Genomic DNA, 13,606 nt, shown 5'->3' with positions numbered 1-13,606 from the left:
TTATCGCTGAAGTTATCATGCTTTCGGTCTGTCGCCCCCCCACCAGGAATGCAAGCTCCCAGGGGGGCAAACCAGTGTTGACCTGTTCAGGGTCAGATCCCCCCAGGTCTGGACCACAGCCAGGGCTAGGTATGAGCAAACATTCCAATGCATATTTATGGAGTGAGGGAATCAATCAATCAAATAGAGGTAGATAACGCACTTGTGAAAAATTCATGCAATCCCATGCGGCAACCCTGGAATCATTTAAAAACCTCATATCCAACCCCCATGGCAGGCGTCACCATTTTATCAACAACAAAAGCAATAAAGTCCGGCATGGTGGGTGCACGCCTGTAATCTCAGCAAGTACGGAGGCAGAGGCCGGAGGATTGTAAATTCAAGAAAATAAAAAGAGCTGAGAATGTAGCTTATGGGTAAAAATGCCCCTAGGTTCAATCCCCAGCACCAAAAAATTTTTTAAATAAAAAAAAAAGAAGAAAGAGAATAGCAGTAAACAAAATTCAATAGTAATTCAAGAATTCAATTTCATAATTCCATTCAGTAACATTGCTCATATTATTAACTTGGACACTTATTAAAAAACCTTTGCATGTATGACCTTTCATCTTCAAAACAACCCAATGCGGGTGTGTGTGTGTGTGTGTGTGTGTGAGATCTAGTATCCCTTGTGTTAATAGGTACAAGAACCAAGGTTTAGGAGATGTTTTGTATTTTCCCAAGATCACACAGCCAGCCTGAGGGCAGAGCAAGGATCCTAATACCAAGCTACACGATCATATTCAGATGCCTCTAAACAAGTGTCATGGAGTATCTCCTGGGTGCCAGGAACTGCAGAAGCAAGAATTTCAAAGACTTGCTGTGTCCCAGACAAGTCAGAATAAAATGTTCTAGATAAAAGGATATTTTTCTCTTTCTTTCTTTTTTCTTTTTCTGTTTTGTACTGGGGATCTAACCCAGGAGTGCTTTACCACTGAGCTCCATCCCCAGACCTTTTTTTATTTTGAGGCAGGGTCTCCCTAAGTTACTGAGGGTCTTGCTAAGTTGCTGCCAGATAAAAGGATTTTCAATAAATTCTGAACCTCTGGCTAAAGATCCAACCCGTGGCCCAGTCAGAAGTGAATATTCACCGTAATTTATTGAGTGCTCACTATCAACAAGGCCCTGGGCAAGGTACTTGAAATGCTTTAGCTCGAGACTATTCTCACCCCCATTTTACAGAGAGACCGAGGTAGAGAGCAGACCATGGCCTCAGGACAGGAAGTTGTAACTAAAGGAAAACAAAAAACTTTATTTGCTTTTATCACCAATTTTAGAGGTCACGCAGCTAAGCAGTTTAATTCCCATTGGTCATGCCACAGATAACACCTTTGAAATACGGGTCACCAAAGTTACAGTTGTTTTCGGGAGACTGGAGGTACCTTTTGTCTATCTCAAACGCACTGAAACCACTGACCCTTCACCTGGGCACTTGGGTCTGATAGATGACCTTCTGATGACAGGGACCAACACGCCACCCTCAGAGCACACTAGTGCTGCCATTTTCCAAACCTGCATTCTATCAGGAGCCATGAGCAGACCACGGCCTCCTTTCCCTGGGCCTCAGACCACCCTGCTTCTTTTAAGAACCCAAACCTGTCATTTCAGAGATTTCCACGGAGCACGGTGGGCCTGGTTCAGTAACAGTGGTGGATCTGGTTTTGAACTTGGCCCTGGCTGCCTAGATAGTCATCATGGTAAACGCCTGGTGTGCCTCTGTGGGTTAGCTCTGAGCAACCAGCAAGAGTTTCTGAAAGCATAGAAGACACCAGAAACACCTGCATCTAGAACCCTTCAGACATGTACTGGATTCCGCACCTAGAAGAATACATCCGTAGTCCACCCTGGAGAAGGTGTTTTCTTTATCTAAAGGCAACATAAACCCCTAGCAAGACCTTGCCTGAGCGCCTCTGCTCCTTACCTGTAGGCCAGGGCCGCGGGTCTCCGAGAGCAGGCTGCCTCCTGGGGAGGTGGGCCTGCACCAGCCAGGGGCCTCCTCTGAGTCTGTGCTGGGGTCTCTCTCCCTCTTTCCGTTCTGCCGGGCCCAGGTGTCCCAGCTCAGCCACACCAGGGCTGGAAGTACAAACATGGCAGCTTGTGGCCTGGTGCAGGCTGACCGACGGGGACAGCCCAGTGCTCCACACTGCAGCCCATGGCCGCCTGTGCCCTGGAATTTTCTGCTTGGTTCACCAATTCCTAGCTGGACCCCGCAGTGGCTTTGGTGTTGAACAAGGCGGGCATTCAGTCTTCCGCTCAGCAATTAAAAGGCTTTGGGGACAGGACCTCCATCAGCTTCCAGACAGTGATCTGGGTCACCAGCGAGGGTCTTGCAACGTGGCCCTCTGTGAGTTTTTCAGTCATTGTTTCCCCTGTGTCCGACCGTAACATCTTGAGAAGGATGAGAATCATCTCAGCAGGTGACAGAAATAGTTAAGGGCTCCCGACGTCCAAGTGGGAACTCCAGGTGGGCAAGGTTGGTTTTCATTCCCCCAAATCCAGTGACCCTCGGTGCAAACTTGGCAGACGACTCAGATGCTTCCTCGCCTTCCTACGCTGCATGTGTCAGTCACACCCTGTGCTGGCTCTACCTTCAAATATGATCCAGGATGGACCACTGCTCCCACCTCCAGGGCCCCCACCATCTCTGCCTGGGCTCCTGCCACAGGCTCCAGCCCTCCACCCACTACCGTCACTTCTCAGCACAGCAGCCGGCACAACCCTGTTAAAATTGATGCCGAATCACATCATTCTCCTGCTCAGAGCCTTTTGATGGCTCCATGTCACTCCAAGTACAAGTTCAAGCCCTGTGTGCGCCAGGTCCCCAACTCTAACCCTGCCCTGCTCCTGACCTCGGCTCCCTCCCTCCACACCTGCACAGATGTGTTTTCCTCGGGGCTCCTCCCCCGACTGGCTCCCCCCAAATCACAACCCACACTTTACTCATCTTCCATCTAAGAGACTCAGCTCTGCTTCCCAGACTCTGCTGGGTTTTGGGGGGTTTGAAATAGCACTTCCCGCCTCCTGGCACACGAGTGTTGAAGTTACGTGTTGATTCTCTGGTCTATGACCTGACCTGCTCTGAGGGTCTGCATGGCACAGATCTGTGTCTACAGGGTTAACCGGTGGCTCCCAGGAAGTCTGGTGTGTGGCAGGGGCTGGGCAGTGATTTGTGAATCGTTGTCAAAGCCATGATGCGAAGGAGGGCAGAGGAAATGTTTTTGACTTTCCTGCTCCTCGGGGAGATGAGATGGGGATGAGCCGAGGGGGTGAGGGGACAGAGCTAGGACGCCTACCAGCCTAGGCCCACTCAACCCCACCCCACCCGAGGTGCAAACCCTGGAGGACCCTGAAGGGAGGTAGAGGAGAAGTTCCACCCCATCCCTGGGTGTTGCAGGACCCCACCACTCAGGGGTCTCAGTAAGAGCCCCTCCCCCCGAAAGCACTGCAGTCGAGACCTGAAATCCAGGTGGGGGAAGCAGACAGAGCCGAGGGGGACCTTTCCCTACCTGTGACCTCCCAGCTGCCTCCGAGGCAGACACAAGCATCTGGACTTGCTAAGAAGGGGAGGCCCCAGCAAGGAGCAATGTGCTGCCGTCACCCAGCCACCTGGGCCCAGAGGGCGGGCCGCTCTGCCCACAGGTGCCAATTCTCCGTAAGCCCCTGAAGCTGGCTTCACAGTGGTCCTCCCTCCTTCCTCTCCCTTTTCCATCTGGTTGTTAATAGAGAAGGAGAAAAGCAGATTAGAAATGTCCACGGGTGTGACTAGTTCAAGGCCGCACCGCCCATCCACGGTCCACATTGGTTTCATTGTTTACGGATCCAATTTCTTCCCAAACACTGAAGTATTATTGGGTTTTGAGAACTGTACTTATAGAAAGTTCCTGAACTTGACTAGTCCCAGGTCTTGCCCTTTCCGCTTCTGCGTCTTATCCTTTGTAATGAGCAAATCGATTTAAATCAAGTACTGTCCCAGGTTCTAGAAGCCATTCTAGCAAATCATAGAAACGGAAAAGGGGGTCGTGGGAGCCCCCCAAACATCCATCTGCTCCACCAGCCCTCCTGGGAAGTTCTGATCTGCTGGCATCCACGTGGGTCTAGGGCATGGAGCCCTTAACCTGTGATCTGCTGCTAAGGAGGGCAGAGGAAATGTTTTTGACTTTCCTGCTCCTCGGGGAGATGAGATGGGGATGAGCCGAGGGGGTGTCAGAATTGAATTATGTGTGGGACACCAGCTGATGCGGTGGAGAGTAGGTTGGTAGGGAAAATACCCCCACACATTTGGCATACGTCTTGTATCAGGAGTGTTTTATGGGTAGAGACGGATCAGAGATTCCAAACTGAGTCTCTGTGTCAACACACATAGGACTCGGAGTTTCCTGTTATCGGCAGGGGAGGTGAGTCCTGAGAAGGACTTGGTGATGATGTGGGTATGTAAGAGATAAGTGAGGCTTCTCTTTCCCTTTGCTTTATTGTTCATGCGTAGGCGGTTTTTATTTATTTACCGAGTGCTGGAGTATGAACCCAGGGTCTTGAGCATGCTAAGATGTGCTCTATCACTAAGCTACATCCCCAGTCCCAAGAGTATATATTTTTAGATTCAGTCTAGATGCCAGAAGAGTCCTTTTGCAAACCAATTTTAAAATACTTCGAGCAATTACAGTGGAACATCTTTGCTGTTAACTAAAAAAAAAAAAAAAAATCAGAAGCCCAAGTTTTGTTAGTCATTATTTTCTGTTTCATGCCTGGAAATTGCCATACGTGTTGGGAAGTCTATTAGAGCTCTAAGCTCATTTTGCCCAGATGAGAATTCATTTGCTTTTATGATGCCCTTGGGAAGTCAGAGGTGTCTGGCATTGTTGCTATGTAGTCATTGTTTTCTTTAGTATAAAGCTGGAAGGGAACAGGGGGTGACCTAACTGACGACGGCAGAAGGACCACACAGAGAGCTGAAGTTCAGGATGAGCATCTAGACGCCTTAGGGAGCTTAGGGAGTAGATCGGTGGTAGAAAGTGTGCTTAGCATGTGCAAGAACGGCTTGAACCCCAGCATCAAAAAAAAAAAAAAGAAAAAAAAAATTAGATTCACTACAGGATGTGACCTTAAGTTTTGCTTGGTTTTTCAAGGTGGAAAATGTTCATATAAAATTAAGCTTTTCGAGGGAATTTCTGGGATGGATTTCTTCTCTCTTTCCCTGCCCCTTTATACATGAATCCTAAAATCCTGAGAATGTTCTTCCCTTAGAAGGCATGATAACACACTTTTGATGTGCTTTTTAACACAGAAAGAACAGGAGCAGCTGAGAGGTCAGACAGAGCAGGGCTGGGCAGGGGGATGAGCGGCAGGTGTAGAGCTCCTTCTCCACTAGTGTGGGATTGGGCCTCATTGCTGGTCTCAAACCCTATTAACCAATTCAGGGCAGACACCATGAGAGTTTCTAGATAATTGTGATCCCACTAGAAAGGGTATATTGTAAATAAGCAAAGCCATGAAACCCAGCTTTCGCTCATTAATTTATTCCCTACAGACGAGTTTAATTGAGATAAATGACCTTGTAGATGTAAATGCAAATTTACACCAAATCCGTGGAGATCAACTGCTCTCTGTGTGTGCGTGTGTGTGTGTGTGTGTGTGTGTGTGTGTGTGTGTGTGTGAGGGAGAGAGAGGGAGGAAGAGGGAGAGAGGGTGGGGGGAGGAGAGGGCAGCGTTTACTTTGCCATTTCTGATTTAATTATTTCGAAGTCCTTATTGAGTGCGTGGAGTGTGCCTGGTGGCAGGTCTCGGGGAATCGGCGTCAGTGTCGCCCTTAAAACTAGAGTGGGTGCTCTTTGTCTTTGGAAGGGAAGGAGAACACAATCTTGCTGCTTCTAGACTAGAAGGTGAAGGGCTGGGGGTGCGGCTCCATGGTAGAGCATTTGCCTGGAATAGAAAGTATGAACCGAGGGGCTTAGAATAAGTGGGCCAAGTTCAAAGTTCTCCGCAGCATCGTGAGATTGAGAGGCAGTGCGTCAGGGTTGGCTTACTGCTGTTTGTAATGGGGAATGTCTTACAGGGGGAAAACTTTATACAGGGACAAATAAACTACTTTTTCTCCTTGGTTAATGCTATTTCTTTTTTTAAATATTTATTTTTTAGCTGTAGATGGACACAATACTATTTATTTCATTTATTTATTTTTACGTGGTGCTGGGGATCAAACCCAGGGCCTCACACATGCTAGGCCAGCACCCTGCCACTGAGCTACAGCCCCAGCCTGGTTAATGCTATTTCTTAATGATGAAAATCTCTGAATAAAACACCCTGAAAATACCTGGGCCTGCCAGAGACAGCTGACCCCCCCAATACAGACTCTACCGCCATTGTGTGGGCTCTTCCGATGATTCAGTTTGGGAAAATTTTCCGTGTTATTTCTTTGATATTTTCCTCCCCTTCCATTTTCTTTGTTCTCTGTGAAATTCCTTCTGGTCAATTTTTGAAATGGCTGGTTTGGTTCTTTCTCTTTGATGTTTTACCTCTCTTTTTGTTGTAGTTCCTGAGAAATTTCTTTAACTTTAAAACCTCACCTACTGATTTTTTTTGGGGGGTGGTGGGGGGATACCGAGGATTAAACTCAAGGGCTCTCCACCGCTGAGCCACATCCCCAACCCTATTTTGTATTCTAGTAGAGACAGGGTCTCACTGAGTTGCTAAATGGCTGGGGCTGGCTTTGAACTTGGGATCTTCCTGCCTCTGCCTCCTGAGCTGTTGGGATTACAGGCATGCGCCACCCGTTCACCTACTGATTTTTATGTCCCCCCCTCCCCAAACCCCCACCTTTTCTCCTGGGCTGGTGTTTGCCCAGAAGTGAATGTGAGATCTCCTACTCAGCCCTGGGTGCAGCCCTGGCTGCTGGTGTTCTGGGAGCCAAGCAGGGGAGGAGGCCAGAGGCCTCGCTGTGGAGAGAGAGCAGCACTCAATCCCTCCGTCCTGGGGGGACGCCTCAACAGCCCCCACCTCTGCTCCAGGTGTTCCCAAACCCTGACCCCTGATAACTTTTGTTTTCTTTTCTTTCTTTCTTTCTTTCTCTCTTTTTTTAGTACCAGGATTAAATCCAAGGACGCTTAACCCACTGAGCCACATCTCCAACCCCTTCCATTTTTTATTTCAAGACAGGGTCTCACTAGGTTGCTTACAGCCTCACTAAGTTGCTGAGGCAGGATTTCAACTTGCAATCCTCCTGCCTCAGCCTCCTGAGTGCTGGCATTACACGTGCTGCGCGCCACCACACCCAGCTCCTTGACACCTTTGATTAGCTGTTGTTTCCTCTTACATTATCCTTCGGGGGTTTTACTTTGTAAATCTGACAATCATTTCATTTCGGCTCAGGAAGGGATAGAGGCGTGATGCATGCAGGTCTACTTCAAAGCACGTTTTTTTTCTTTAGTGCTGGGGATCAAACCCAGGGCCTCCTGCCTGTCGGCCAAATGCTCTACCACCAAGCCAAACCCCGGCCTTCAAAGCACATTTACTTTATGTGTCATTATTGTTCCATAAACTCTAATGAGCCCAACAGGGGGAGAGTAAGGAAGCCACATGGTGAAGATTCTACCCTCCACCTAAAATGGTAGAGCGATAGTTGAAAGCAAACTATCTCAAGTCACATATGTATGCTTTAATTCCTGCAGCAATTAAAAGAATTCTTTGTAGAATAGTCTTTTATTTATTTATTTATTTTAAATATTTTTTGTAGTTGTGGATGGACAGAATGCCTTTATTTTATTTGTTTATTTTTATGTGGTGTTGAATATCGAACCCAGTGTCTCAAGCATGCTAGGCAAGCGCTCTGCCACTGAGCTACAGTCCCAGCCCACTCTTTTATTTTATTATATTATTATTTATTATTTTTACAGTGATGGGGATCAAACTCAGGGCCTCATGCACGACAGGAAAGCACTCTACCGCTCAGCTGCCTCCCCCAAACCCTGTAGAATAGTCTTTATAGAGAATGAGTAGAAATATTTTTGAGTAGCACTAAAACTACTAGTATATTCTAGTAATTTTCCTTTTTTTTTCTTTTGATACCGGGGATTGAACCCAGGGATGCTTAACCACTGAGCTCCAGCCCCTTTAAATATTTTATTTAAAGGCAGAGTCTCTTGAAGTTGTTTAGGGTCTCACTCAATTCCTAAGGCTGGCTTTGAACTTGGGATCCTCCTGCCTCAGCCTCCCCGGCTGCTGGGAAAAAGTTGATTCTTTTTAAAGATCAATGAAACTGATAATCCTGTAGCCAGAACTGACAAACGAGTGAAGATAGAAATGAGGTATTAAAAGGGAAAGCGATGTAATCAGACTGCACAGGCAATGGAAGAATAATAAGGGATTATTACAACCAATTCTGTGCACACGAGTCAAATGAAATGGACCCATTCCTTAAAGCTACAAACTACTAAAGCTCACCCAAGAAGAAACAGAAAGACCATAGAGTAGTAGAGGTACTAGAAGAAATGGAACGTATAGTGGAAATTCTTCCATAAAGCAAAACCCCAGGCCCTGGCAGTTTCATTGGTGAATTCTCTCCAGTGTTTAAAGATATAAGACCAGATCTTCACACGCTCAGAAAACAGACCAGGGAACACCTACCAGCTCATTTTCTTGGTCAGCATTATCCTGATAGTAATGAACCAGACAGATTGTGTTAGTACCGCTCACAACGATGACATACCCCAAATGCCACCTGCCAACGCTGTGCCCGTGTGCCGTGTGTCTTTCTGTGGGTCCCCAGAAAGGAAGCACACGTTCGGGCTCCGCCATCCTCCCCAGGAGAGAGTGAACTGACCGGTCAGGAATCACCACCCCTAAGTCGCACGCTCCCCTCAGGAAAGCCCAGTCTGACCCTCGGCCAGGTCCTCCAACTCGTCTGGCCTTCCTGGACTCTTCTCCCATTTCTAATTCTCCCAAGTCTCCCAAGAACCCCTCAAACCTCCTTCCTCTCGTCAAACTTCCTGATACTCAATGAGCCAAGAAATTTCTCTCCCATCGTCCTCGGAGCCTCATGGCAGGACCCCAAGGCCCTCAGTAAGTGCGTCCAAGTGCAGAGGACTGTGCCCTCGGGCGGAGCTGGCCCTTCCCTGGAACCCAAGAGCAGCCGAAGCCAACTTTAGTTTTGTTTAATTTCTGCTTTTTGTTTGTCTTTTATCTTCTCCTTCCTGCCACATTTCAGGAATAGCGACAAGCCATCTAATGTAAGGATCGTGAACTATTCATAGAAAATCAAAGGGCACAGCCCGGCAGCCAGCCATGTCTTGTGCTGGTGTTCTGCTCCAGGTGTGTGATTAAGGGTCATTTACTTTCTTTAGCTCGCTAATTCACAAGTGTGTCCCCTACCCCACCCTGGGCTAGAGATGGAACCCAGGGCCTTGCTAGGCAAGTGCTCCATCTCTGTGCTACACCCACAGTCCTTTTTATTTTTATTTTGAGACAGGGTCTCACTAAGTTGCTGAGGCTGGCCTCCAACTTGCCATCCTCCTGCCTCAGCCTCCTGAGTTGCTGGGATTACAGGCGTGTACCACCACAACTTTACACCCTGCCCCGCTTTAAAACCTTCTTGTTCTTTAACAAATTTAAATGAAAATACATAGTTGAATTCTCATAACGAATTTGATTACCATGCATACCAAGACAAATGTGTAGAAAAATAGTCAAAGACACTTTATTCAGCTTTATGACCAAAGAAGGTCCATAAAATTATATTTTTCCTTGATACTCTTCCTGACTTAAAATTATATATAGGACCATATCCACCTCCTTATCTCGGATAATACTGGAACAGTTTCTATCCGAGGAAGTCAGAGTTAGATTTCCCTAAGGTTGCATACTCTGGTGGGCAGCAAAGATATTATATTCGACCTGATCCCAAAAAAGAGACACAAAGCCTTTCCAGAAATGTCTACATGAAAACACTTGTTTTCCACACACCAAAAATAGATACTTGTCTAATGCGTGTTCTGTGTTTGAATATTTATTCCTGCTTCCGCTTCCAAATTTAAGAAAGGGCTGAGCTGAGCTGTGCTCCCTCCCTCCTGCAAGGATTTGGTTGGAGCCATAAGATGACATGAGTGACATTAGCTCCAAGCCTAAAGCAGAGAGCTGGGGCTGTCGCTCAGGGGTTGGGCACTTGCCTCTCCAGGTGCAAGGCCCTGAGTTCAACTCCCGACACCTCGCCTCCCACCCCCCTGCCCAAAAAAGCAAGAAGAGCAAAAAAGAGTGTCACTTAAGGAAACACTAATTATAACTCTTTCTATTCAGGTCTCAGAGCTCCATCCCTCTGAGCTGCCAGACCCCACCATTAGGCTGTCTACGTTGGCCTTAGAAACTTCCCTCAGACAAATCTCCTCCCACACCCCCAAGTGATACCACGGTATGGTGGGGGGCAACTGTGCAGGGGGTAAAACCCAAACTGTTGGCTTCATTTCAAAACACAAACCCAACCCACCCCCCTCAACAAACCAAGAGCGGCAGATGAAGTGCTCTTCATTCCCTCCGAGGAAAGGATGGGAGAGCAGCCAGGAGCCCAGGAACCTGGCCATCTCGGTGAAACAAAATGGCACCCGTTCACTCCTCACCTCTGTCAACCTTCTGCCTCAACGTCCTTCCCTCTGGTCCCATTACTGCGCAAACCGAGGCAATCTGTGAGTCTCATCCATCAGATAGAATTGACCAGGACAAATGGCCGGCCTGGAAGTTCCCAAGGAAACATTGCAGGTGGCCGGAAGGTGGATGAGCCAAGTAGCCAGAACTTTCTCAGGGATGATCAGGACACAATGGCTCCGACAGGAGGGCTGAGAGCGCCTTGTGACCACAAGGATGTGGGGGTTGACTGGCTGCTGCCTCTGCCTGGGAGCGCCGGGCTGTCCCTCATTTAATGGCTGTTTCCCAGCTTTAGGTGTCATCTGAGGAGTCACCTCCCCGGAGAGGCCTTCCTTACCACCCCACCTAGATCAACTGCTTTTCTTATTCATGCGTGAATTCAGAAACGGAGCCTCACCTGAGGTACAGGTCTCTCATCTGTGATGAGGGCCACCCGCATGGAGTCCCCAGCGTGTCCTATGAGCTGTCATTGTGTGGCTCTGGAGGCGCCCTGTGGAGCCAAACCAGGGAGCCCACTGAGCTGTCCTGGCAGGGGAGGCCCCTCGAGAAAGGGGAGCCATCCTCGCATCTTACAGAAAACTTCAAGCCTGGAAATCTACACAAAGAAATTTACCAAGAGCTTCCAACATTTTGTCCCAAGCTAATTACAGCCCTCTGGACATATTGGAAATATGATTTGGTTCACAGAACTTTTCATCTGGGCTCCTGAGTGATATTTGCAGTAATTATAAGTAGGTGTCAGCAGCACCCAAAGAAGGTAGGAAGGGTCTGGACTGGGACATTCTCCCAAAGACACAGTCTCTGGTCCAGGGCAGGTGACGGCCTTCTGCTCCCAGAGCCACTCCCCTTCGCTAGCCACAGAGGCAGCCAACAGCAGTCCACCAGGAAGGCCATGTCAGGCTGTTCCTTGTGACACTGGACGCAGAGAGAAATAATGTCCTCAGCCCTCATCAGTGTCCACAGCCAGAGGAGGAGGCCTCTGAGGAGTAAAGAATGAGGATACTGAAAATGGAAACATCAGTGGCAAGTGTCAAACGTGGAGGGCCACCCGGGGGACAAGGGAGGGTCTATTTCTCCCTAACAGGCAGCACCGGGTGGGGCGGGGCTGGAAGGGAGTTGGTCGATGATCCCTTTGAGGAAGAGGCATTTTTGCACTTCCATGTGGAATTGCTTTTAAACTGCATTAAAAAAAAAATACTTTCAAACATTTAATCCAAGGAAGATGGGCATTTAATTAAAATTTAATCTCTTCACTGCCTTATAAGTAATTCATGCTCCAGAGTTCTTACAGTTCTCCAAGGATTTCCGCTGCAAGCCCAATCCCTGTTTCTCACCCGAGCCTGTCAGTCCTGCTGCCCGAACCTCTCTCCAGCCGCCCCCCCCTCACAGAACCAGGTCATCACCTCACTCTGCCCTGAGACTGGAGCCTCCAATCCAGATGCGTCCTCGTCCTCGTCTCTGGACCTCCATAAGGCTGCCAGGGTTCTCTTTCCGAAAAGCAGCTCTGTCCAGGCCATTCCCGGAGCTCTCCTGCTTCCTGGGCTGCCCCATGGCCTTCAGGGTAAAGTACAAATTCCTCAGCAGACACCTGCAAGGAATCCTTCACCGTTCATTCCCTCCTCCCCCCGGAATGCCACCTGGCCCAGTGCCCCATGCCCTTTGGTCATCAGCCTTCCTAGCTATTCTCCAGCACACCGTGTCACCTGGCCAGCCTTCTGGGGACACTGGGCCTGGAACGCCCTGCCTCCTGTTTCCCAGCCTGCAAGAGCCTATGTGGCCTTCATCCTCCAACAAAACCTCACTGAAATATTCCCTCTGCATGCCACGCAAGGGCTGGGAGTGTGGCTCAGTGGCAGAGCCCTCGCCTAGTGTGTGCGAGGACCTGGGTTCAATCCCCAGTCCAGAAATGAAGATCCCCCTGGTGCTGATCACAAATTCCCCTAAGTGACCGGAGTGTGCTGTGATCCTTCCATCTTAGATTTGGGTGGGGTTCTTTGTTTTGTTTTTGCATTTCTTTATTTTCTAAGGGAAAGAAAGCTCCTAGGGCCCTCATTTTACCTGTTTTTATCCTCAGGGTCCAGCGTTATGCCAAGCAGAAGGTAAGTATTGGATAACTGCTTCTTGAGCAAAGGAAGGAATGAATGGCGCCCTGCAGGTGCCAAAGTGCCTTTTGCAAAAACCAGTCTGCGTCACTCTTTGACCTTTGCTCCTTCCTAGTAATAAGGTCACATTGGAAGCTATGAAAACAGGTAAAGAGGTTGAGGGGAGGAGGCAGGGATTAGTCCAGTGCAGTAGCACAGGCCCGAAACTTGGGAGGCTGAGGTAGGAGGCACAAGTTCCAGGCTCTTCAGGGAGACCCTGTCTCAAAAAATTTAAAAAGGGGTGGAGACATGGCTCAGTAGTGGAGTGCCTGCATAGTGGGAAGCCGTGGGTTCGATCTCCAGCACACACACACAAAGAAGGAGAAAGATCTATGGGACTCTGACAATTTACTTATTTTCACTGTTTCTTCTTTTGTTACAAAAGTTCTGCCTGGATGAGCTTCGAAGGTGTCTTCCAGTTCTCCTGGGTCCAGAAACAGCTGGGTGAAAACCCGGGCCTTAGCGCCACCTAGTGGCCAACTGGCAAGAGACAGTGAGGAGGAGGAGATGGAGGAGGAGGAGGTGGGACATGGGGGTGGGCAAGGGAGGGAAGAAGCCCCAGCTCAGTTACATGATGAGGCAGCCAGAAATTAGGTCAAAACTGCCAATGTGAAGTTAATCCAAGAGGCAGCACTTTATCCTGATGCTGAGATAATGAATTAGCCTCGGAACAGGTATGAAGTAGACAACAGGAAAACCCCAACAGGAAAAAGGCAAAAAACAATCTCTACTTATCCATTTACTGCCTGATGCTTTAATTAATTAAATAGTTTCCTTGAGAGGAAATTTTATTTATTCATTTG

At 48.4% G+C, this 13,606-nt stretch overlaps 1 protein-coding gene across 1 annotated transcript in view; it reads right to left on the bottom strand.

Moving 5' to 3' along the window:
• Positions 1–12,205, bottom strand: part of Kifc3 (kinesin family member C3) — a 74,157-nt gene extending 61,952 nt beyond the window's left edge. The window contains exon 1 of the mRNA XM_048792110.1: positions 12,066–12,205. Coding sequence (XP_048648067.1) covers positions 12,066–12,179 — 114 coding nt within the window. The 5' untranslated portion in view covers positions 12,180–12,205. The remainder of the gene's footprint in view (positions 1–12,065) is intronic.
• Between the last annotated feature and the right edge of the window lie 1,401 nt (positions 12,206–13,606).

The sequence above is a fragment of the Marmota marmota genome, unplaced genomic scaffold (assembly GCF_001458135.2).
Source record: "Marmota marmota marmota unplaced genomic scaffold, marMar, whole genome shotgun sequence".
NCBI lineage: Eukaryota > Metazoa > Chordata > Mammalia > Rodentia > Sciuridae > Marmota > Marmota marmota.
The sequence above is the reverse complement of the archived record's forward strand: the minus strand, read 5'-3'. Positions and strand labels throughout refer to the sequence as shown.